Source organism: Typopeltis vanoorti, chromosome 11, assembly GCF_054136105.1.
Source record: "Typopeltis vanoorti isolate ZY-2024b chromosome 11, IOZ_Tvanoo_1.0, whole genome shotgun sequence".
NCBI lineage: Eukaryota > Metazoa > Arthropoda > Arachnida > Uropygi > Thelyphonidae > Typopeltis > Typopeltis vanoorti.
In genome coordinates, this window is record NC_143559.1 from 130,401,076 (window position 1) to 130,427,642 (window position 26,567).

General features: G+C 34.2%; 1 protein-coding gene across 1 annotated transcript in view; it reads right to left on the reverse strand.

The window, feature by feature from the left end:
• The window catches only part of LOC150102046 (lissencephaly-1 homolog), a 237,814-nt gene that overhangs the window by 14,940 nt on the left and 196,307 nt on the right, over positions 1-26,567 (reverse strand). Inside the window, exon 12 of the mRNA XM_090400712.1 lies at positions 14,275-14,431. Within this exon, the coding sequence (XP_090256838.1) occupies positions 14,275-14,431 (157 nt within the window). The remainder of the gene's footprint in view (positions 1-14,274; positions 14,432-26,567) is intronic.

The window sequence follows — 26,567 nt, forward strand, 5'->3', positions numbered from 1 at the left end:
AACTAATTTTAGGTTAAGAACATCGTAGTAAATAACATGTCGGATCCATGATACAGATTAAGACGAAGTAGGATCCAACACCTTTAATAAGCATTCCGTTTTTGATGTGTTCTTTGCAATTCAAGGTCTAATGTATAATAAAATTTTAAAATTAAAAATTGTTCCTCTAGGCTTTTTTTTTTTATAACCATTTATTGTTACAGACCTCCCACATTTGCCTCCATCTTTCTCTGTCGAAGGCTTACCAATGCCAACATTTTCCAGCCATCTCTACTAGGTCATCCTTCCATCATTTCTCTGGTTACCAGGGCATTCATGTTCCTTCATATGGATGTCACTGGGTGAATGTCCATTTATCACTGTTCATCTGTGCAATATGTCCTGCCCATCTCCATTTTAATTTTAAAATCTCTTTCCCTATGTCCAACACTTTTGTTTCTTTGTTTATATCTTCATTCCTCATTTTGTCTTGCAGTTTGATGTTTAACATGGTTCTCTCCATTCTTGTTTTCCTCATTCTGTCCAGTATTTCTTTGGTTACTGCCCATGTCTCTGATACATGTCATAATTGGGATGATGGATTGGTTGAAAAGTTTGGCTCTATTTTCCAGTTTTATTTTAATATACAGGAATTTTTTCAGTTTGCCAATCTGAAAAAATTAAAATCCAGCCCAGCTGAATTCTTTTTATTTCTTCATAAATGCTTCTTTTCCTAATGTAAAGGTTCTTCCAAGGTATACATATTCTTGTACTGGCTCTATTTTGTCATTTGTCTATTTTTATTTGTTCATTATTTTAGTTTTTTCATAGTTATGTATAATCCCACTTTAGTTGATACTGTTCAAATCTTTCATCATTTCTTCTAGTTCTCTTTTGTTGTTTGTTATTACTACAATATCATCAGTATATCATAAATGATTTAGTTTTTTTACCATTCATATTAATTCTTTATCACTCCCATCTAGTTCACTCAGGGCATATTCTAATAGTGCATTGAATAATTTAGGTCAAATAGTATTTCCTTGCATTTTCCTTTATTAATTTGGAATGGACTACTGTACTTATTTATAAGGATATTAACAGTTGCTTTTTCATATACAGTCATACCCCGACTTACACGAATCCGGAGTTATGCGGTTTCATATATGCACGTATTCCCGCCCCGCTTCACGCCTCACCACTAATCACATCTTTCCGGCACCGGCTGCATTCGTCAGTGTCGCACATGCTGTGAACAAGCACTGACGTGTTTCGCGCGGTCTCCATTCATACACGATTTTTATAGTCTACAAACCTTGCGATTGTTTAATGTTATGTTCTTGATAAAAATTTTATCACATAAAAAATAATAATGTCATCCAAAAGAAGCAAGTCTGATTCTTCTACAGCTAGCAAGAAAAGAAAAACATTGACTTTGGAAACAAAACTCAACATTATTAAGGATTTTGAAGGCGGAATGAAAATTTGTGAGCTAGCGAAGAAATTTGATCTACAGGAATCCACAGTAAGAACAATCATAAAAGAAAGGTTTACAGATTTTGGAGGACAGAGATTCTAACGAGAAACGAACTGTAGCCACAAGGCAAAAGGCAAGGAATAAAAAAATCATTAGATTGCTATGAAGAAATTTTGCCCTGACAAGAAAAAGACATTGTGCTGTAAAACGATTTTATGAAACCATCAACATCGAAATAACTTTCTTTTTTTTATGTATGAAAAACTAAAATTATGATTATTTCTTAAAAAATATAGGTGTTTTTGTAAACCTTTGGTCCCAATTAACTAATATTTTGTATGTTTGCATGCAAAATTATACCCGAGTTACGCGAATTCGACTTACGCACTTTTTGTTGGTCCCACCTACCGCGTAACTTCGGGGTATGACTGTATTTTGTTTAACTCTATATAATTCTGACTTATTCCATGATTTTTCATTGCTATTAACTCTGCTTGTTTTTCAAATGAATCGAATGTTTTATTATCTATAAAATTTGGGTAAAATGGTAAGTTGTGCAAAACCCATTAGAATCCAACTTGTTCGTTAGTCTGAGCTTCATCCAATAATCTTGTGATACTGTTTATTATTTTTATAAATAGTTTATGTACTCTGACGACAAGCTATAGGTCTGTAATTTTCTATCTTTTTCATATCACCTTTTTTTGAACAAAAGTATCATGATAGCATTGTTCCAGCTGTTTTAGGCATTTATTAAATAGATTTTTTTAATTCTGTTAATATTTCTCCTGCTGCTTTCATCATTTCTACTGTAATTCCTTCTCCTGGCATTTTATTATTTTTCATATTTTTCATTGCTTGTTCAATTTCAAAATTTTGTATTTCTGGAATATTTCTTCATGTTCTTTTGGCTTCCATATAAGTGTTTTCAACAGTGCTCAGGGTGTTATAAAATTCTGAAAAATATTGTTTAGCTCTTTCTACTATGCTTTTTTATCTTTGATATCTTGTCCATTTTCATCTTCTAATGTTAGAATTTCTTTTTTTCCTAGGGCAAGACTGTTTTGCATCATTTTATCTTCTTTAATATTTTTTCTGATTGTTTTTTATTTCTGTAAGTTCTATTGTATTTTTTTTTTCATTCTCTAATTAGTTGTCTTCTTTTCTTCAGCAGGTTTTTTTTCTGTTTCCTCTGAGATTTTATTTTTTACCTTTTTATCTTTTGCTTATTCAGTATTCCAGTTCTTTTCATCTTTTCGTCATCTACTAATGGCCTTATAATGTGATGTATGTAGCAATAATGAGATTAGTTTGCCTCTGTTCCTGCTCAGGCTAGCTACACTGACCTGCCTCAGAAAATGTCCAAGTAAATAAATTCTATAGTCAGGTGTCTTCATTCTGATTGGTAGCAGATGCTGTTGGGAAGCTGCTCCTCTGAAGTACCATCATGCCCAGTCTGAATCTCTCTTAGCCTGGTTCCTCAGTATCAACCTGCCCTACTTGGAAGGTCCTGCTGACAGCATAGCTCAATATAGCCTTGAAACATGCAAGCCCCCCTCATCACCTCATTTCAAGGTGAGGATTCCAACAAAATTAAACATTATTAAATTTAATGTGGATAAATTTTTGAATAAACAGAAAAAGGCAAATGATTAGTCTTTGGCAGAAAGCAACAATAACAAAACAGAAAACAGGTTGCAAGTGTAAGTTCTATACAATACATACAGAACATGCACAGACTCGGTAGTCTCTAAGCATCAAAACAGTTCTTTAAACTTTGGCTATCGGTAGACAGTGAGAAAACTTTCCTATTCTTAAATGTATATGTAGTCAATACTTACCCCATATTATGTATAATTGGTTAGCAGAATTAAACAAAATTATTTATAAATTTTCTAATAAAGGATGCTGGGTGTTGTCAAGATACTCTCATCCATCCTCCTATTATACTGATCTATCCTAAATTATTAAATTAGAATGGTTTGAGTGGATGGCACTTTTGCTTTGTAACCATAAGTGAAATATATTGAATGTCAAAATAAGTTGAATATCTTAATATGGAAGGTGAATTTTATTACTTGCTGTGAGACCACCATCCTGATTATTATTTTCCAAGTAACTTAGGGAAAAAAAACGTTTATGTTTGGGCTCCAGAGCAGAGTTTCTGGATTCTCTAATACACAGCTCACACAATGAATGATAAGTTTACATCATCATCCAATTCCTGCCATGTACCCTCAAGGGGTGTACAGGATATGATAGTACTACATGAAAAATTTACATCATTACTAACATCCTATCTACAATTTTCCTCCAAATCACTCTGTTACTTGCCAAGACTCCAACATTATCAGATCTTATATTTCTATTGTCTAAGGCACTTTGAACAGTATCAATCCACCTATATCTTGGTCTTCCTCTGGGTCGTTTTCCTGCCAATCTTGCAGAGAACACTTGTTTCGCTACTCTTTCCTCACCCATTCTATTTAAGTGACCATACCACCTGAGATTAGCTCTGCTAATGCATTACTGGATGCTGACAATGTCAATTTCTTTCCTAATATCCTCATTTTTAATATGATATTGACATTGATGCCATCTGTTCACCTCCTCTAATCTTTCTCAGGACTCTCATATCTGCAGTCTCTAGTCTTTGGTCAAGTGTTTTACTTCTGACCCAGCTCTCAGATCCATAAGTTAAAACTGGTTTGTCATCTATACAGCTAACTTAGTGTTCTGACTAATTTCTCTTTTATTCCATACGAATTTATTCAATTGACTTCCTACCATAGCAGCTTTGTTGATTCGGTTGTCTAATTCCATATTGAATTTACCATCTTCACTAAAAATCGTGCCTAAGTAGCTGAAATGTTTTACTTGTTCCACAGGTTCTCCATTCACAACACAGTTGACATTTTCAATGATTCCGCCTATTTTCATTGTCTTTGTCTTTTTATTGCTAACCGTCATACCATATCTATTACAAGAGCTATTCAATTTATTCAGAGAATCTTGCAGATTTGTAGTGGATTTATTTAGAAGTATAACATCGTCTCCATAAAGCAAAGCGCTGACATTAACATCTCCAATCTTGATATCATGTTTAATACCACTTTCTTTCATAATGTGATCCATAGAGATAATGAATAACAGAGGGGATAATGTATATCCTTGTCTCACACCAGATTAAACATTAAATCATCTTCCTGTACTTCCTTCAATTCTAACTGCTGACTTACAGCTCATATAAAGAGTAAGTATTGCTTGATATAATGCCCCATTGACACCATATAACTGTAGCGTATTAAATAGCTTCTCTCTTGGCACTTTGTCATATGCCTTTTCCAGATCGACAAAACTTAAGTATAGATCTTTGTTATATTCCCAAGCTTTCTCAACTATTTGCCATAAAGTGAAGATCTGATCCTGACAGCCTCTACTTGCCCTGAATCCAGCTTGTTCTTCACCAAGCTTTTCTTCCACAATTCTTCTCAACTCTTTCTCAAGTATCCTTGCATATATCTTACCAGGAACACTCAGTAATGAAATGCCTGTGTAATTCTCAGATTCAGTTTTATTTACCATTTTATATATGGGTATTACGAGAGCTCTACTCTAATCATCAGGAATTTGCCCCTCTATCCAGGCCTTCTGAACTACGCAGTGCAGTCACTGTAAGACTTTTATACCACCCATACTTCAGCATTTCTGGCTGAATATCATCTACTCTTGCTGCCTTTCCACATTTCAGGCCTTTGATGGCTTTTTCTACTTCAAGTATGGATATATATTCCTGCCTGGACGCCGGTTGAGTGCTTTTTAACACTTTGCTATCACTGCTTGTTTCATTTAGCAAATTTTCGAAGTAATTACTCCATACTTCAAGGATATCTTTTTCTCCTGTTTTCATATCACCTTTATCATCTATAATTCCTTTTACAGCACTCTTTCCTCCATTTTTAAGCTTCTTCAACAACCTCCAGAATATCTTACCACCTTCTTGATATTTATTTTCTACATTCTTGCCAAAGTCCTCCCATGACTTTTGTTTAGCTAGTTTTACACAGTGTTTTGCTTTCTTACATTTGTCTCTGTATTATCTAAGAGCAAAAGCTGACTTATTTGCCAGGAACTTTTGATATGCTTTCTTCTTTTCCTTCACTGTCTCTTTAACTTCCTGTGTTCACTATGGAATAGCCATAGTATTCAACACTAAATACGAGGCTAATCGTCTTGAATGGCAGGCAATCTCAAGTAGAGTAATGTGGGCAAATATAAGAATGGAGAATTGGACAATGAGACTTATTTGTGCCTATGGTCCCACAGGTGGTTCTACTAAGGTAGAAGTGGAGGAATTTTTTCATGCTTTAGAGAAAGCAACTGACACAATAAAAAAAAAGGAAACGTTGGTCCTTGTTGGGGATCTAAATAGCAGAGTGGGAAATGGTTGTCAGACATACAAAAATGTTTTGGGAAAATTTAGAGAAAAGAGCAAAGCTAATAATAATGGCAAATACCTGTTGAATTTCTGCTCAGGACATGGACTGGTTATTACTAACACCATGTTCCAACATAAAAATGTGCACAAATTCACATGGAGAGAAGAGGCAAAGAATAAGAAAAGTCTCATTGACTATGTTATTGTTGATAGTGATGTTTTCTCCCTGGTGCAGGACACCAGAGTGTACAGAGGATTTGAAATTAGAAGTGATCACTATTTAGTCTTGAGCATGATAAAATTGAATTTCATATTGAAAAGAATGACATGAAAGAAAGTTTTAAAGAGAATAAAAGTTGAGTAGCTCTCAGATGTGAACTGTAGACTAAAATACACAAAAATTATTGAAGAAAAAATGAAAGAGTTTGAGAACAGCAACCAAACCTTGGAGATTCAGTGGCAAGCTTTGAAGAAAACACTGATTGATTCAGTCAGAGAGGCATGTGGTGAGGTTGTCTGCAAGGATAGAAAAATCAGACCTCCATGGTGATAGGTTTACAACCTTTCATAAATAGCATTCATGTTATATATAAAAAATTCTAATAGAAAAAGAGGCTTTGGTAAAATATTTCCCTTGAAAGAACTAAAATATTATTTTTATTAATATATTTATCAAGATATCAATATTTAGGATAGGGAAATATTTGACTAGTTTTCTCCTACCATATTTACAATGTGGTTTCTACCAATACTTTTTCTGTATTCCTAGTGAAAATCCCCAAGCTTACTAAAATTCACCTTATTCATTATCTGTAATGGGAACGTTGAGGAACATGACCTTTTCTTTGAAGTGAAATCAACAATTGGTGGTTGCATCCAGTTGTAAATGTAGCATCCTTCCGTACACGTGAAGAATGCTACATTTACAATAATTTGAATTTTCAAGCATTCTGTTGATTAGATTAAAATCTTATAATTCCATATGGAGATAAAAGGTGCACTTTGGAATTACAGACAGAAACACTAAGTCCAAACGACAATTTTTATTTCTCTTGAGCACATTTTGACTTCTTCCTATCGACTGTTGAGTTCATTTTGTAGATTGAGGTTATTTTATTGAAACACACACACAAGAAATTAATAAAAAAAACTTTATTAACATGTATTTTGATCCAAATGTAACAGATCATCCTCAGTGTGGTGGCAATTACTCCATTGTCCTAATTTAAACACCCTTAATGGTCTCTATCTATGTTCTTTATGGGAGATGGGAAAGATTAGTAGATTTAAAAAGAACCAACTTTGTAAATATCATATATTCCGACGTATAAGTCGATATTGGAATTTTTTGAGTTTATCTGAGTTTTTATAGTATACTCGTCGTATAAGTCGACCCGAAAAATTTCTTTTCCGTATTGACCAGTTGACCAATAGTGAACTAAAGTGCAATGGCTCCTTTTAAAAGAATGAAATATGACGCGAGTTTTAAGTGTAAAGTGATTAAATTTGCAAAAGGAAATACTGTGTTGCTGCAGGTCAGTTCAGAGTAAACACAAAAAACTAGTTCGCGATTGGAGAAAAAATGAAACTTTAATAAATGAAAATGTCAAAAAATAAGAGCGCATTACGGAAAGGAATTTGTAAGTAACTTATTCTGAAAAATAATGTTGCGGATTGGGTTCGAGAAAATCGCCAAAATGGACTCATTATAACGAGAAATAACATTTGTTTATTTGCTTTGAAGTTGGGCAAAGCAAATAAAAAGGACAGTGAAATTCAAAGCTACAGTGAGTTGGTGTAGCCGGTTTATGGAAAGGAAAAATTTAGTGCTTTGACTAAAAACGAAAATCACACAGAAGCTGCCAAAGGATTTGGATGACAAGTTATTAAGTTTTCAAAGATTTATAATTGCTAAAAGAAAGCAAAAAAATTATTCATTGTCTCAAATCGGAAATATGGATGAAACACCAGTTATGTTTGACATGATCGGGAATAGAACAGTAGAATTGAAAGGAAGTAAAACTATTTCTTTAAAAACAACTGGACATGAAAAAAACTGTTTCACAGTGGTACTTGCTTGTATGGCTGATGGTACTAAATTAAAACCTATGATAATTTTTAAAAGAAAAACAATGCCAAAGATCAAAATTCCAAGAAACGTTTTGGTCCAACGTTTCTTATCAATATCATCCAACCATTCTCATGTTCGTGAGAATGGTTGGATGGACGAAGCAGGAGTTAAGCTGTGGATAAAAAATATTTGGAATACACGACAAGGTGCATTAAAAAATCCAAACAGTCTTTTAGTGTGGGATATGTTCAAATCCCATTTAACGGAGAGCACAAAATCTTTACAGTAATAAGAGAGAATAATACCAATATGGCAGTGATTCCAAGTGGGTTAACTTTACTAGTGCAACCGTTGGATGTTTGTATAAACAAGCCATTTAAAGACAGTTTATGAAAACAGTGGAATGTGTGGATGCAAGAAGGAGAGAAAAGTTACACAAAAGGAGGACAAATGTGACATGCGTCTTTGGTAACTATGTGTGAACGGGTAGCGAAAGCATGAAATGAAATAAAACCAGATACAGTAATAAAATCTTTTAAAAAATGTGCTATATCTAACAAATTAGATGGCTCGGAAGATGATTTTGTTTACAATGATGACGAAATTGATGCTAAATCTGATGGAGAAAACGAATACAATTTATATGACAATACACCGGAAGAAATTACAGAACCAGAGTACAATGAACTTTTCACACATTCAGACAGTGAAAATTAAATTTTAATTATGTAGTTACCTACCTATTTTCTTTTGTAAATAAATAAATATATAACATGTAAATAATTTTTTCTGTAAATAAATTTGATATAAGTTGAAACATTTTTACTTATTTACCCTTTTTGTATATTGCTAATAAATTTAACAGAGTATGATGTATACTAGTTTTTTCTTGGAAAGCAATCGATATTTGACCTGGTGTATAAGTCGACTAAAAAAATTAAGTACTTTTTTTCAATGCTGAAAAGTCGACTTATATGGCGGAATATACGGTATATATCTTTTTTTGTTAATGAATTTTTTTTTTTATTAAAGTTAAAAAAATTGACCATTAGTAACCATTTTAGTTGGCTACTAAGATGCAATTTAATTCTGTACTGATGATGTCTATGAAACTTAGGCATCTACAAATAATCTTAATTGGAGTTTTTTCCTTCCATTTTTTATAGTTAAATATTATGCCTATTCACGGTATTTCCAACATGGAAACAAATCAATACTTTATAGAGTCTATTTCTCTAAACAATGTGCTAAATACAGCAAATTTTTAGTGAGGAAGGCTAAATACGTTAGCAGAATAATATTTCTAAAATGTTGTAAGATGGCTCAGGTTGTTCCTACCTGTTGTAAAATAAAAGAAATTTATGGGTCTCCAAAAGCCCATCAGACTTACATGAGGGCTAGAAGGTCACTTTTAATTTATCAACTGAATGAAGGTAAAAAAATCTTCAGCCCTCTTGAATAGGGAAATTAATTGTATCAAGAATGCCATAAAATCTATTTAGCAGGCTGAATTTTTCATTATTATTCTTCATATTGCATCAACTTCTTACAGCATGTTTTTAATTCTACTTCTGACAATTTAAAGCGCAAGCATGATTCACTCATAATCTCCATTAGAACCAGTACTCATATGGTGTCTGTGACTCAGATAAACTTAACATACTCAGCCATCCATTAACACAGGATGGACTTATTGTTTTATCAAATGGACATGACTCAGCATTTCTCCCAAAAAGGTACTTCTTATGGATTTTATTTTTCATGGCATAGATAGACCTTTGATCCTTATCTCTTGAAACAACTAACAGGATTCAATTTGAATATGCAAAAATTCTTTTTAATACTAAGCCTCCTCGTCCTACACTTTCATTTTCTGAATTGAAGTCTTTATAGAATAACAACTTTATTATTACTAAAGCAGACCAAACAAAAGCAAAGGTTCAAGATAAAGAATGACAGAAAAATGTTACTATTACTTCGAGACTATTCTACTTATAGGTCCCTTGCATCTTTGATCCTATTGGTAGCCAGATGAATAGCCTTAATTCTCTTTCTTATTAATAATGTTTCTATTCAGTATGAAGAAAAAAAGAAAAAGCTTAAAACTTTATATGTTCACATCCACCTAGATTATTATGATCTACCCAAAGTTCGTAAACCAAGTATTCCAATTAAGTCTGGTTGTTGACTATATAGGATGTCCCACATAAGTTATTTAAATACTTATCTTGTACTAGAAGATCTTCAACTTATATAAAGAACATTTTGGATTAAAAGAATAAAAGTTGTGATCTCAATGTAGGCCTTACCAATGTTATGATCAGATTAGATACTGTCTTTTTTTTTTTAATAAAAAAAAAAGAAAACAGAATAAAACTATGGAATTTGCTTCTGAAGAAATCTCACTCATTCCTATGTGGGTAAGGCATTTCTGAGTGAATTGCAAAAATTTTAAAACCACTGAACATTCTTGTTGCCTTTCATCCCATCAGAAAATCTCCACCTTTTACATTTCCCCTAAGGATAAGCTTCGGCTTCTTGATTTTCCAGACATCTACCAGATTCCATGCTCTTGTGGCTTATTTTATTTGGACAAACTGGAAGCTCTGCTTTTATTCGTCTAGTAGAACATAAGTCTTATTTTAAATATCATAACTAAACAGTCTGGACTTGCTGAGTATGTTATCTGCAATGAACACAGAGTTCACTGGAACAAGACTCCTTCATAAAAGTTATTTACTCATAAAACATGTGAAACATTGCTCTACTCTCCTAACTTAAACCAATAGTAGTCTACATCCATCTTCTTTATGGGAGATACTAAAGATCACAGATTAAAAAAGTATTAACTTGTATATATATATATATATACAAGTTAATACCAATACCAAGTTAATCCAATATATATATATATATATATATATATATATATATTGGAAACACGATCTACAAGCAAAATTACAGGTTAGTCATGAGAAACCATCTATCTCCTGTACTTGCGAATATATACCTAGAAGCTTTTGAAGAAAATATTATAAACTCCTTTCCATTAAAACCAAGATTATGGAAGAGATATATATATATAGATGACGTTTCCTTGATTCAGAGCCATGGTCCAGATTCACACCAAGAGTTCTTGAATCATCTAATAGCCAATCCCGGAATAAAATTTACAGCAGAACTAGAAGTTAGCAGTTCGCTTCCTTTTCTTGATGTAGAACTTACTCGTTCATCTGGAAAACTAAAAATCTCCATCTACAGAAAACCTACACATACCAACAGTTATCTTCAAGCACAGTTCCATCATTATCCCTCAAAAGCTCAGTATTATTTCAAATTTAGGAACTCATGTGCATACTCTCATCAGCAAAGAAGAAATTTCCAAAGAATTAAAACTGCTTTTATCAATTTTCAAAAGAATGGTTATCCTAAGCAGAACATTTCTGAAGATCTTGTTAAACCCTTCTACACATACAGAGGAGAGTAATGATGTGAAAAATTATATCACCAATAGTAGTCAATGTAATAGAAAAACAAAGTTTTGCATGTGAAATATATTCACACCTGGGCTACTTGTATATAGAGGCTAATGACTTCATATCACTTGCCTTGGTGTGTATTCCATAATGCAAAGTACACCACCTTTCGGACATGTATAAATGTAATGCATAATAGGAAGGGCCAAAACCCAGATTGGTTTCGACCTTTATTGAGGTCTCATCAGTGGGAGAAGTCATATATATCTCACATACAAGTAGACAAACGGTGCTTGACCCTATTAAAGAACAGGAATACAAGGTACATACAAAACAACCAGTTACCAATTAAAAATGATTGCTGTGAGCTAGAAGTTAATATACTAATAATTAATATTAAAACTATTTTTGATGTTTATCTACCATATTTACTCAAATATAACTTGCACTTTTTTCTCAAAATTAAAGTTAAAAAAAACTAGTGCAAGACATAAGGGGATTTTTGGTAACTAAAGTTTTTCCTGAAAAACTAAAAAAAAACTCCCCGGCCCCCTTTTCCCATAAACCATTCTCCTTCCTCTAAAAAACAGTTTGCTATTTTCAGCCCTCCCTTTTCATCTTTTTTCCACCCTACAAAAAAAGCACTCTGCCCACCCTTAAAAACAATATATGTATATATTATACAAAAAACCCGAATTTTTTCAAATTAATTCTCGCACATTGCCTACCCCCCCCCCCACACACACACACACACTCCCCTTTCAACACCATAACAGCAGAAGTATGCACATTGCAGAAAGAAGACAGGCAATAACATCCAAGAAAAGGTATGTGCGAATTTTCTTCTATTATGCTACATATATTTGTGTCTAAAATACATCTGCAATGCCCTAAAAATTCTTGAGTAAAAAGCCAATGACATTAAAACTGGTGCCCTCCTAAACAAAAGCAGGCAAAATAGCTGTAAAAATAATAAAAACAACTAAATTGACATTTATAATTAAATCCTCAGTATTCATTATAATTTATAATTGCTCACATTATTTATAAGATAAATGCATTTAAATTTTAATTATCAATGTTATTTATGCCATCAGCTGCTCTCCTTCAGCACGCGATATATTGAATCTTTTAACGACAATGCTTCTGTAATTAAATTATTTCTAGCAAAATCATTTCCCAAGCTCTCAAAATCCAGTTGCACAACAGTTCTAATGATAGTCTCTTAACCTTAATCCATCCCCACACAGTCTAAGATTGAGTAGAAGTCAATGCTCTCATTCCCACATTTCCTCTACTGGTTGCTTCTATCTCTATGCATATGATTGCGCAACCTCAACAACAAAGGCAAGCTGAAGATTGTTGAGTTGAAATGCTGATTTCTCTTCAACCGAATTTCAAAATATCTGGAACTGCCATAACAACATTCCCTCTATTTCTTAAGCCTTTAAACTTTTTTTGTGTGCCAACTATATGCAAACTTTTTAATGTTTTTTTCGTAAAGTAAAATCAGGGATGCAAGATATACACGAGGACGAGTTATATTCGAGTAAATAAGGTAAAATGGTAATCTCCCAAACCTATTGGGGGGGGGGGGGGAGACAATCATTCCAATTCAGGTTAGGCCAATGTAAAAAAGGCTTTAAAATTTTCTTTGAAAATGCATTCATATTTAAAACAGCTTCTATGGAGAAGACAAGATTCATCTCACCCGATACTGTGTTTAGTGTCTTATCCATAGAAGCAGTTTAAAATATGAATGCCTTTTCAAAGAAAGTTTGCAAACCCCTTTTACATCCCCTAACCTGAATCGGAACAATTGTCTCTCCCTCCCCACCTCCCAAAAAAAAAAAAAAAAAAAAAGGTTTGGGATATTATAATTTTATGTAAACATCGAAACTAGTTTTAATATTAATTATTAGTATATTAATTTCTAGCTTACAGCAATTGTTTTTAATTGGTAAACCGATTGTTGTTATCATGAACAGAATACATACCTTGTATTCCGTTCTTCGATTTGCTTGTTTCTACCCACTGATGATACACTTATTTTCAGTACAAAATATCTGTCCTTTTATTAAAGTTAATTACTGTGGTTATCGTGTAATTTTTTGTTTAAGATATAATTAGCAATATTGTTGTTCATTATTAAGTAGCAGCTCTGGATTCACAAGGATGCAATAGACTCAAGTCTCAGATGTGACAGGTCCCAAGAGAGCAGAACAAGAGCAAAAACAGCTACATAAAGGAGTCTCCAAAACAGAACTAGCAATTTACAGACTGATCAATATCTCAAGAGCAGCAGTTAAGATATTGGAAAAGAAGGCACAATTACGAATGGATGGAGGAATATGATGCTCAATGGAAAGCAGCACAGCTTTGCAAGGGTATATCTTGCCTTAGCATTCACTTTTCATAATAAACTGATAGTCATATATAAAAGAAATGACTAAACCACAATACTACCTAGACTTTTCAAAAGTTTGAGGGGGCATATACATATAAAGCTTTTTATGAATAACCCTAAACTGGAGAAGACAATAATTAATGAAAGTAGAGTACAGATTTAAATAAACTGATAGCGTAGGCAGAGGATAATAGTTCAATCCAGTGAAGGTATAAGGTTAAGTACAGTGTAATCAAAGTGCAGGAATTGATGAGAGGAGTGATTTCGGAGAAGGGGAGGGGAAGAAATGATGATGAGTAGGAAGCAGAAGCTCAAGCACCAAATAGATGTTTTATGCCGTTTCTGATCTGTTGTCAGTGAGCAAGCCATGTTTTTTTTTCAGAACTTTAGCACAAATGTAATTTTAGCATTTGCACATGTACTTACCAACAGCAGTACAAAAGTGGCCATGTGCTTCTAAAGTCTTACTGCAGCGCTTATTTTCAATGTCCCACACACGAAGAGTTTTGTCATCTGAAGCACTCACTATATATTTACCTCCAGGGTGAAACTTTACTCCTCTTACCCAGTTGTCATGACCAACCTATACAGAAAAGAAATCATAAATTTAATTAATTAACATGGTTATATAGCAATATTATTTATTTTTATAATTATTTAAAGTTCAGATATCCTTCATCTTATTTCTGGGACGACATTTTATACATGATCTTAAAATGTAAGTTTTTATATCATCAGTTTCCTGATGCAACCCTTAAATGGTGTACATAGGATACTGTGACAATACAGGTAACCCTCGTATAACGCGGTACTTATACAATGCGGTTTCGATATGTGGTCTACAAATTGTAGTAACCCTTGTTGAACGCGGCACTTATACAATGCGGTTTCGATATAAGACAGTCTACAAACTGTAGTAACCCTTTATCTTTTCATATATTTTTCAATGCTGACTTAAAAATCAAATTTTATCTTCATTAAATTTGCTTCTGTCCGTATCGCAAATGTAGTTATAAGTAGTGAATTTATATTAGGAAATACCCTTTAGCATACACGCACGTACGTCAATTGTTTACCGTATAAAGTATTTATTGTTGAAAATTGTCTTCGTTTTCTGTCAGGAAAGTGCATTAAAAATCATAAGTGCGTTAATCTCAAGCTGAGCACTTTATTTTTTGGTGAGTTACATACAATATGTAATGCTTTTTTTTATGTAAAAAAAATTATTTTTATAGTAATGGCCACTTAGAGCACTTTTGCGATATATGCGTTTTTAACAGGGATAAACCCACCCACTGTAAACTGCCAAGGTAACAATTGAACAAGACCGAGGATACATTCGGTTTTGATCAACACGAGACTCAACATAAGTTGAGTCTCATGAGTCTCAACATAATTCTCCATAAGTGCTCCAATCTCTTCAATAGTGAATTAATTGATGGGGAAATAGAAAACCCCATGTTTTAAATGAGGAGGAACTGGTACAATTAATAGATGACGTCGAACCAAATGGCAGGGAAAGTTCTGCAAAGATTGCGATTGTGATGAATCCGTTAAAGAATTCAGTTTAAAGAAATTAGCAGAAGGATTGGGCTTGGCAAGAAAGTTATTTCATGGATAATGATCTCTCAATGGAGCGCTCCGGAAACTAGAACATTTTGCAACCTTCCTGATGTTTATTTTCTATATTCTTACCAAAGTCTTCCTGTGACTTTAATTACTTTTACACACCACAGCTTAGCTCTCACATTTTTCTGTATTCTTTTAGGGCATCTGCTGATTTAATTGTCAGGAACTTTTGTTACTCTTTCTCCTTTTCCTTCACTGTTAACTTTCTATGTCCACCATGGAATTCTGATCTTTCTATCCTTGCGAGACAATTGGATATTTGTTTAGCTCCATATTATGAACTTAATAAAAAATTGCAGCATGGTGGTAAGGAAGGTCTTATTACTGACTTCTTGATAACTAAACCACCTGAAGTATGCAATAAAAATTATACTAATGATGTCCAAGAGATTTCAAGTGATGATGACATACAGCCACTCGTAAATAAAGAACATCTACGAAATGTTAGTTTTGAAGAGAGTGATGACGATTAAAATATACACTTTATTTTATTTTGCCTGAAACATTTATGTATTATGTGCAATGAAGTTTATGTACAATTTATAATTTTTTATAATTTTATACTATGTATTTGTTTCATAGTTTATATGTTTTCTTAACTTACATGAATTATCTGAATTAAATAAAAATATTTTTTTGTTGGATATGCCATTGTTTATATAATCTTAAAAAAAAAGTCAATGAGAGGAAAATTAGTCAATTTAGAGGGAAATTTTGAAGCACTAGTGAGTACTCCAATATTGTCAGATATTATATTTCTCTCTTCTTGGGCACTTCTAACTGCATCTTAATCTTCCTCTAAGTAATCTTGGAATCGATTATCTGTTTTGCTTATTTCATCCACTGAGTGATCCATCCTGCCACCTTAGATTAGCTCTCATTACACATTCTTTAATGTTAACAATATAACATTCCTTCACAATATATGTATTTTTAATATAATTCTGCCATTTGCTGAATCTAGAACTTGTTGCTTGAAGTCCATGTATAAGTTAGTTTGGGGGGGGGGGGGTGACATACCTTCCTTTTGTAGATAGGAATTACATTACCACACAAAAGGAAGGTATGGTATATGGGCAAAGAGGGTCATGATTTTACTTTCTTTCCCTCACTAGAGGTCAGGCTAGTGTAATCGGTTAAAGCACTTATACTATGGCTCACTTATGTGTATTATATGATGGAGCTTGTATTTTACTTCATACATACATATTCCTGATGAAGACCTCGATATAGAGGCCAAAACATCAAGGGCTATTTTTCTTAGTTGTAAGTAAAGTAACTGCTCTAGCATGTATTTTTGTCCCCATAATTACAAAGAATGCTGACCACTGTGTGTGAGTGAGTGAGTGAGAGAGAGATGTCATGTCTATTTTGCATACCCGTTCCTTGGAATATGGGTAACTATTCACATGTGGAATCCTATCAGATGCCTTCGAAAATCCAGAATTATCAATGATATTTCTATTTTTTTTTATCTAATTCTGTCACTATTATAGAACCTGAGCAAACTGTTAAAATAAAATCAACATTTTTACCAAAACCATGTCATTTCTCATCAGCCTTTCTAATACTTCAATGACCACAGAGGTACTAAGTGTCTAAAATTCATAGCATTAGTCCTAGCTCCTCCACTGTATAACAGAATTATTTTGTTCTCTCTCTCTCTCTCTCTCTCTCTCTCGTACATTCCTTCAGCATTCATATCAATATCTTCTCCAAACTGAACTATATCTGAATTAAGTTCTTGCAATAGCTTTAATACTTTAGCTCATCCACCTCTAATCTTTCATATAATTCTCCTTCAACATTCAGAGAAGTGTACCTTACTAACTATACCGAACATTAAAAACACAATATTTATGAATTCAATGCAACACTTTCCTACTATTTGAGTACACTAAGGTTATTCTTCCATAGATGTTCTTGTTTTAACTTGCAACACAGCAATAATATTTTCTTGAATTTTGCATAGCCTTCTTAGCTGACTTCCTTTCATAATTCAATTTTGCTTTCTTCACCTGGCCTGCTCATTATACTGCTCCTCTTCTTGTGATATCAGATCCACAAAATTACCTTCTTCTGCATCTCCTATTTACCCATTTAATTACCATGCAATTTATTCTGCTAACTATGTGGATGAACTCTGATATAGTTTCCTGTACAGTGCTGATTCTCCACAATGCAGTTTCTAACACCAAGGCATGGCTTCAAGCTGGCTTCTCAGTATATTATAATCACCCCGTAGTTCCATATGAAGTCATAGCTCTCATAACTCTTGCACTGAATAACCAAATTAAGGCATCACTAATTCTCTGATACATTCATACTGATATCCTATTCAACTGATTCAAAAATTGAGATATAAGGCATTATAATACCAATTAAATGATGGAAGTGTCACTTAAGTAAAACTGTTTATTTGCAGAATTTTTGGCTATGTTTCATAGCCATTTTCAATACAGGAAGATAACCACAAAAAAGAGAGAACAACAAATAAATTGAAAGCACATGATATTATACACACTATCAGCTACAGGAGAATAACTATCTGCATTAATAGATATCAGGGAATAAATTCAAATAACATTAATACAATTTTTTTTAAAATTTAAATAATCAATTACAATTTCTGAAACACATGAATGGTGAATATTAGGATAACTTCCCAATATTGAGAAAGTTTATGGCAATAATTTTAGTTAAGGTTATGTTTAGTTATTATGTGCACCAGTTTCTTTGTACAGTCTTTCCAGAAGAAAATAGCTTTTGTCTAGAACTGTGGTATTGTTCCACTAAATTCGAAGGTAACACTTGCTAAACCAGATTTATTGAGCTCCTTGATTTAAATATATTCTTGATGTTCAAGATGAATTTGTGAAGAATGAACAGTCCATAATAATATAAGCTGCAAGAGCAGGGTGGCCTGTAAACTCAGGATAAGAAAGAGGGGGGGATATTTATCTTCGAGAGAGATGAGGAAGGTATTTTCTTTAGATTTGACTACATCATATTTTTGACAAGGATGGAGATGTGAATTAGAATCAATGTATTTGTCAGTATGAGTTGGTTTTCTATATGCTGAGAATAGACTGCCATTTGATTGACTTGTGAGAGTGTGCTGAGAAGTTGTGATAATCAACCATGAAGGAATTGAGGTAGAAACATGCGACTTACACATTATTCTATATATTCCTCACAAAGTGTTATACACTTGTTAGAATGCTGTCTTCGAGATTTGTCTTCGAGAGAGATGAGGAAGGTATTTTCTTTAGATTTGACTACATCATATTTTTGACAAGGATGGAGATGTGAATTAGAATCAATGTATTTGTCAGTATGAGTTGGTTTTCTATATGCTGAGAATAGACTGCCATTTGATTGACTTGTGAGAGGGTGCTGAGAAGTTGTGATAATCAACCATGAAGGAATTGAAGTAGAAACATGCGACTTACACATTATTCTATATATTCCTCACAAAGTGTTATACACTTGTTAGAATGCTGCTGTGTCATTTGCAATCCTGAGGGAAAAAAAAATCTTTCCTTCGTTGCACAAGCCAGTAATTTTTGTTCTAGGTGTTTATCAGAACCTTTCAGCCCTTCTGCCCCTCGTAGAATGAGAGTATCCAGAAATTCATGAAAATGAAAGGAGTTCCATACAGCAAAACACCAACATATCAGTACCAAATTGGTGTGATTAGGTGAAAAAAAATGCTAAGAATATGTGTTCAAAATGTTCCATAAAGTAATTCATCATCATCAAATTCCTGACATGTACCCTCAAGGGGTGTGTAAAAACTTGATGTAGCTTATAAATATCAAAGTGCTTTACATCGATTTTTTTTACACAGGTCAAGTCTCATGAGAACTGTAAATAACCTTGTTTGTTTCTATGCATATTTTGCAAAATATGCATAGAAACATTCACTTTCCACAGGGTAGTTAACCCTGTGGAAAGTGAATGTATTTACTGTTTTAACGTCAAAAACAAAGCCAATGCTTTCCCATCGGGGAACTTTGTATATAGTAATGTGTAAGAGCGCAGGAAAAGTTGTTTCCTAGTTTTATATATAAGAGTTGCTTACAAGCTCTGCACTAACACCTTTAAAGATAGTATCTAAGAGTGCTGCTAGGTTTAGAGAAGTTTCGCGGCTCGAAAGGAGAAGCAAAGCATCAAAGAGGTCTGCTAGTTTTAGAGACAAGTTTCCGCGCCCAGCAAAATACGATCAAAAGATTGCATGGAGGAGAACAAAGAGCAGGTCAAACTAAAAAGAAGATGAAAGAGTTATGCCGAATTCTTGGGGGCTACTACCCTTAGTGCAAGGCCCCGAGATTGCAAAATAAAAGGAGACTGAGCTGAGCATAAGGGGTTTCCAGACGTCAAGAGAGAGTCATCAGAAATCGGAACTAGAGGCAGTTGGAACCAGAGCGGAAGCAAGCTGAGACTATATGCAGAGTCTGAATCGTAGCAGAAGTGGCGGCAATTAGAAGCAGAAGTTCCCGAAGTAAGGATCCAGAGGAGAATTGTGCCCGTATGCTGAAACCTTTTATATGTGATTCGAGGCAGCAGATTGCAGTCCATAAGTCCCGCTAACATCCCAGCATGATACCGCTGAAGTAAGCCTAAGACTCAAGCTGAAAGAAAAGCCATAAAGACTTTAGTAAAAGACTCTTGACTGAATGTGTGATACAGAGCCTCTGTAAGTTTTATTTTTTTGTATATTTTTCTCTTATAATCTAAGAGATATATTGTATATGGACTATTAACAGTTAGTTTTTTTAGTAATTAGAAGTGTCCATAAGAGTCAACTGACACGTAAGAAGTTGATACAAAATCTGTAAAAATAACTTAACAGAGTTAGCTAACCTCTTTGCGAGTAAACTAGAAGTATAATAAGTTGAATTTCTAAGCAGAAAGTAAATAAGTGTTTGAGTTAAGGAGATTATTTATTATTGGAGTGAAAAGATTCTAATTTATGCTAAAGATTTTTTTTAGATAGGTAGAGAAAGCAATCTCCCTGTCGTTTGATTCATGTATATTTCATATTAATGTAAATAAATGTGTTTTAATTATTTGTTAAAAGAGTGCTGCCCGATCCTTTATTTTTACAACTGCACTGTTCCTAAAAATAATCGGACTTGTGAGTGGGAAACAATTAAGGCAATAAAAGCACAGTTTAGTTACTTACGAACCACGAGTGTTAATAAAAACTTTGTTTACGGAAATTTCACTCATAAGAGAAAGAGAGAGAGGTCTACCTGACGTTTCAATGAGTCTTATACCAAATTTTTGATATACTGATGGCATAGTCTTAAAAATAAATTTTCACAGTTCATTGACATACGACTAATAAAACATGGAAGGTGGATAAACATGAAACGCAGTAGAGTAAGTGAGTAAGGTTAAGAGAGAGAAAAAGCACATAAGAGAAAAGATATTAATGTAAAGAATAAAGATAAAAAGAGGAAAGATATTACATATAGTCAACAAAAATAACATACGTAGGCTGTTCAATAAGTTATAAATCTATATTTATACAGAAAACAGATTACCTTTAATCGTCATCATTTATATGGTCTTTTCAAAGTAACTACCGTGAGACGCGATGCATTTATTGCAAAATTGCATCCACTTCTTAAACACATGTGAAAATCTGTTTTATGAGAGTTCTTTCAAAACTGCCTCCGCAGCTTTTACACACGCTTTGTTGCTTTCGATATGGCGGCCTCTTAGTGGTTTCTTGAGCTGAGGAAACAGCCAGAAATCGCATGGTGCGAGATCAGGACTGTATGGAGGGTGTGGTAGGATATCTATGTTGTTTTTCTGCAAAACGTCCACTACACCACCAGCAATATGTGGCCTTGCATTATCATGGTGCAATAAGAAGCCATTCTTCAGCAACGGACGCTTCCTTTTGACGTGCTGTACCATTGTCCGTAAAACATTCGCATAGTATAAGCCGTTTACAGTATTCCCAGGTTCTACAGCGTGTTGGTAAACAATGCCTTCGTAGTCAAAAAAACATTATGGTCATAACTTTACCAGCCGATTTTGCAGTTTTTGCTTTCTTGGGGGGGGGGGGGGGGGTGAAGATGGATGCTCCCATTCACTGCTTTGTTGTTTCATCGTAGGGTCATAGTGATACAACCAAGCCTCATCTGCTGTAATGATACGTTTTAAGAAGTTGTCGCCTTCTTGTTCCAGTCTTTCTTTCCATTGTGTGCACACATCCACTCGATGCTGCATTTGCTCCTGTGTCAAGAGTTTGGGAATCCATCGGGCACAAACACGTTTCAGTCCCAAATGCTCAGCCATGATTGAGTGAACACTTCCCATAGAAATATTCAGGACAACATGCAGCTGGCGTACTGTAATTCTGCAATCCTCCTTGATAATAATCGCTGCTGTGTTGATCATTGTCTCTGAGATGGACGTTGAAGGTCTTCCCTCACATTCAAGATCTTCCACATTTTGCCTTCCTTCCTTAAAAGTTTTATGCCGCCGAAAAACACTTGCCTCGACATTGCTTCATCGTGGAAAGATTTGCGTATCATGTTAAAAGTGTCCGATGCCTATTTTTGCATATGCACACAAAATTTAATCGCATAACGCTGTTCCAAGGACGCTTCCATTTCAATGACTGGTCGCAGCTCATAGGTGCGTAGAAACAAGCTTGCATTTAGTCACATGACACACTGGCACATCAGCCCATATGCGCCACCTATCAACCTCTTTTGTTAATACAGACAGCAACATTTCTTTATTTCACAGAAATTAATATTGTGATGAGTGGTTTCACGACAGTAAAATTAGTCTTATTACTTATTGAACAGCCCTCGTACATTTACAGGTGTACAGGATATGATAGTACTAAGTGAAAAATTTACATCATTACTAACTTCCTATCTATAATTTTCCTCCAAATCACTCAGTTACTTGTCAAGACTCCAACATTATCAGATCATATATTTCTATCATCTAAGGCACTTTGTACCATAACAATACACCTTTATCTTGGTCTTCTTCTGAGAAGACCAAGATATAAGTGTGCCTCATTTTCCCACCAACCTGGCAGAGAACACTTGTTTCGCTAATCTTTCCTCGCCCATTCTGTTTAAGTGACCCTATCATCTGAGATTAGCTCTGCTAATGCATTCCTGGATGCTGACAATGTCAAGTTCTTTCCTAATATCCTCATTTTTAATATGATATTGACATTAATGCCATCTATTTATGCCTCTAATCTTTCTCAGGACTCTCATATCTGCGGTCTCTAGTCTTTGGTCAAGTGTTTTACTTCTGCCCCAGCTCTCAGATCCATAAGTTAAAACTGGTTTGAACACTGTCATGTATACAGCTAACTTAGTGTTCCGACTAATTTCTCTCTTATTCCATATGAATGTCTTCAATTGACTTCCTACCATACCAGCTTTGTTGATTCGGTTGTCTAATTCCATATTACATTTACCATCTTCACTAAAAATCGTGCCTAAGTAGCTGAAATGTTTTACTTGTTCCACAGGTTCTCCATTCAAAACACAGTCTGACATTTTCAACGATTCTAACTATTTTCATCATCTTTGTTTTTTTATTGCTTACCTTCATACCATATCTATTACAACAGTTATTCAATTTAGTCAGGATATCATGCAAACTTGTAGCAGATTTATTTAGAAGTATAACATCGTCTGCATAAAGCAAACAGCTGACATTAACATCTCCAATTTTGATATCATGTTTAATACCACTTTTCATCATAATGTGATCCATATAGATAATGAATAAGAGAGGGGGAAATGTACATCCTTGTCTTACACCAAATTTAACATTAAACAACCTTCCTGTACTTCCTTCAATTCTAACTGCTGACTTGCAACTCAAATAAAGACTAGGTATTGCTTGATATAATGCCCCATTGACACCATATAACTGTAGCGTATTGAATAGCTTCTTTCTTGGCACCTTGTCATATGCCTTTTCCAGATCGACAAAACTTAAATACAGATCTTTGTTATATTACCATGCTTTCTCAACTATTTGTCGTAAAGTGAAGATCTGATCCTGACAGCCTCTATTTGGCCTGAATCCAGCTTGATCATCACCAAGCTTTTCTTCCACAATTCTTCTCAACTGTTTCTCAAGTATACCAGCATAAATCTTGCTTGGAACACTCAGTAGGGAAATACCTCTGTAATTTTCACATTCAGTTTTATTTCCCTTTTTATATATGGTTATTATCAGAGCTCTACTCCAATCATCAGGAATTCATCCCTCTATACAGGCCTTCTGAACTATGCAGTGCAGCCACTGTAAGACTTCTATACCACCATACTTCAGCATTTCTGTTCGAATATCATCTACTCATGCTGCCTTTCCACATTTCAAAGCCTTTGATGACTTTTTCTACTTCAAGTATGGATATGTATTCCTCACTGTTTGCCTGTTGAGTGTTTTTTGCCACTGTGCTATCACTGCTTGTTTCACTTAGCAATTCTTCAAAGTAATTACTCCATACTTCAAGGATATCTTTTTCTCCGGTTTTCATGTCACCTTTATCATCTCTAACTCCTTTTACAGCACTTTTTCCTCCATTCCTAAGCTTCTTCAACACCTCCAGAATATTTTGCCACCTTCTTGATATTTATTTTCTATATTCTTGCCAAAGTCCTCCCCTGACTTTTGTTTAGCTAGTTTTACACAGTGTTTAGCTTTCTTACATTTGTCTCTGTATTCTCTAAGAGCACAAGCTGACTTACTTGCCAGCAACTTTTGATATGCTTTCTTCTTTTCCTTCACTGCCTCTTTAACTTCCTGTGCCCACCAGGGAGTTCTGATTTTTCTATCCTTGCAGACAACCTCTCCACATGCCTCTCTGGATGAATCAATCAGGGTTTTCTTCAAGGCTTGCCACTGAATCTCCAAGGTTTGGTTTCTGTTCTCAAATGCTTTCATTTTTTTCTTCGATAATCTTTCTGTATTTTAGTCTACAGTTCACATCTGAGAGCTGCTCAACTTTTATTCGCTTTAAAACTTTCTTACATGTCATTCTTTTCAATATGAAATTCAATTTTATCCTGTTAAGGCTAAATAGTGATCACTTCTAATTTCAAATCCTCTATACACTCTGGTGTCTTGCACCGGGGAGAAAACATCACTATCAACAATAACACGGTCAATGAGACTTTTCTTATTCCTTGCCTCTTCTCTCCATGTGAATTTGTGCACATTTTTATGTTGGAACATGGTGTTAGTAATAACCAGTCCATGTCCTGAGCAGAAATCCAAGGTATTTGCCATTATAAAGTAATTAGAGTAAAGAAAATGGGAGACCCCCCATAGCTGTTCCTTCCATCTGCTTGTATACTTTGTTCTGAAAACTGAGGTATCCTGAATTAATGATGACGTCAAATAAATTTACAATATCAGGAAGAAAATCATGAAGTAAGTAAATTCCATTGTGGTGTTTGAATTAATCTCTTGCAATAGTTTTAATATTTTATCTCATCTACCTCTAATCTTTCATACAGTTCTCCTCCAGCAAAGTATTATACCTGTTAGCACTGTACAAACTCCAAATCTGTCCAACACTTACAGTCCAGCTCCAAACTTGCAGAACCAACTTCTCTGCTTCTTTCATTCCATCTACCTGTGTTCTTTGGAACACCCTCCCTGCATCTGTCTTCACCAAAGAATATAACCTTCAGCTGCTCAAAAAATTGGATTTTTTTTAACTCACTTCTCCACACATGACACTGAGATATGCTACCAGTCTTGCATGACTTGTGTATGAGTCAGATACATATAAATATATACTTATATATTTCTTTTATAACACACACAGTCATATAAAATGTTGCCACTTCCTAAGTGAAAACTGCATGATTACTCTCACCAAATGGAAATGGAGGCAATGGTCACCTTACAAACAGATGTTCAGATGCTATTACTAGATCCAAAATTTTTGCACCATGAATCCATCACAAAATTATCCTTGAGTAATCTTTTAATTTCTCTTTCTCTCATTTTGCATACTTTCTTCTCCTTCCAGACTATATCCCACAGGTGAAATAACCTATAATGATAGTCTTGTATCTGCAAGATCTAAGTAGTTCACTGTCCTCTTCAGATCATCCTGGTTGGTAGCAGCACTCAATTGTGTATTCTGACCTGTTACTGTCTATCTCACACCAAACAGCCAAGTCTGCTCCTTGTAATACTCACCATAGCAAAGAAATTAATCATTAATAATATCCTTTCTCCATCCTTACTATCTGGTCTGTCCTGCCTAAATAAGATAAACTCACTGCATTCTATTCCCATAAGGATATCCCTCTGCTGTTAGCCAGGTTTTACAAATCCAATAATTTTTTGTCTTGCTACATTTACCAATGCTGAGAACTTACCTTTATTCTGATTCTTTCTGGCATTGGTGTAGATATCAACTGTCAGAATGATGTGTTCACATTACTTTTAAAACATGACAAGTTCAAACAAGAAGCTGGAGTTCATTCCTCAACCAAATCCCCCATGTTTTTCCTGTTTTCAATTTTCTTTCCTGAACAAACTAGTCCATTTGTGGGACCATTATTCTCTCTCTATCATCACAATGATAATTACAACCTTTTAATTCAACATGTGTTGAAACATCTAGACATATCTAGTTTCCTTAATTACTTACATCCACTCTTTCAATGGACAACAATTTCTCCATGCAATTAACACTTAATCCATTCAAATGTAATTCATCCTGTAAGTACGAATCCTTTCAAACATCAAACAGACAACATACTTTAATGGCATTTCTTCTACACAGTCTACTGACAAACATTTGCAATTACGGCTCTTTATCTCATTTTACTCCTGTCATACCATGGCAACAAGCTCACAATCTTGCATACATTTTTTAAAAAATATTTTTTGTGAACGCACCATCTATATGTCACTATAATAGCAACAACATAACAATTTGAGATATTTTTCTCCCTAAAAACTTATGAACATTGGAACCAAAAATGCAGACTTCACAGATCATCAACTTTACAATATGATGACACTATCAGGAAAGAATAGGTCTTGATCAGCTAAATGCC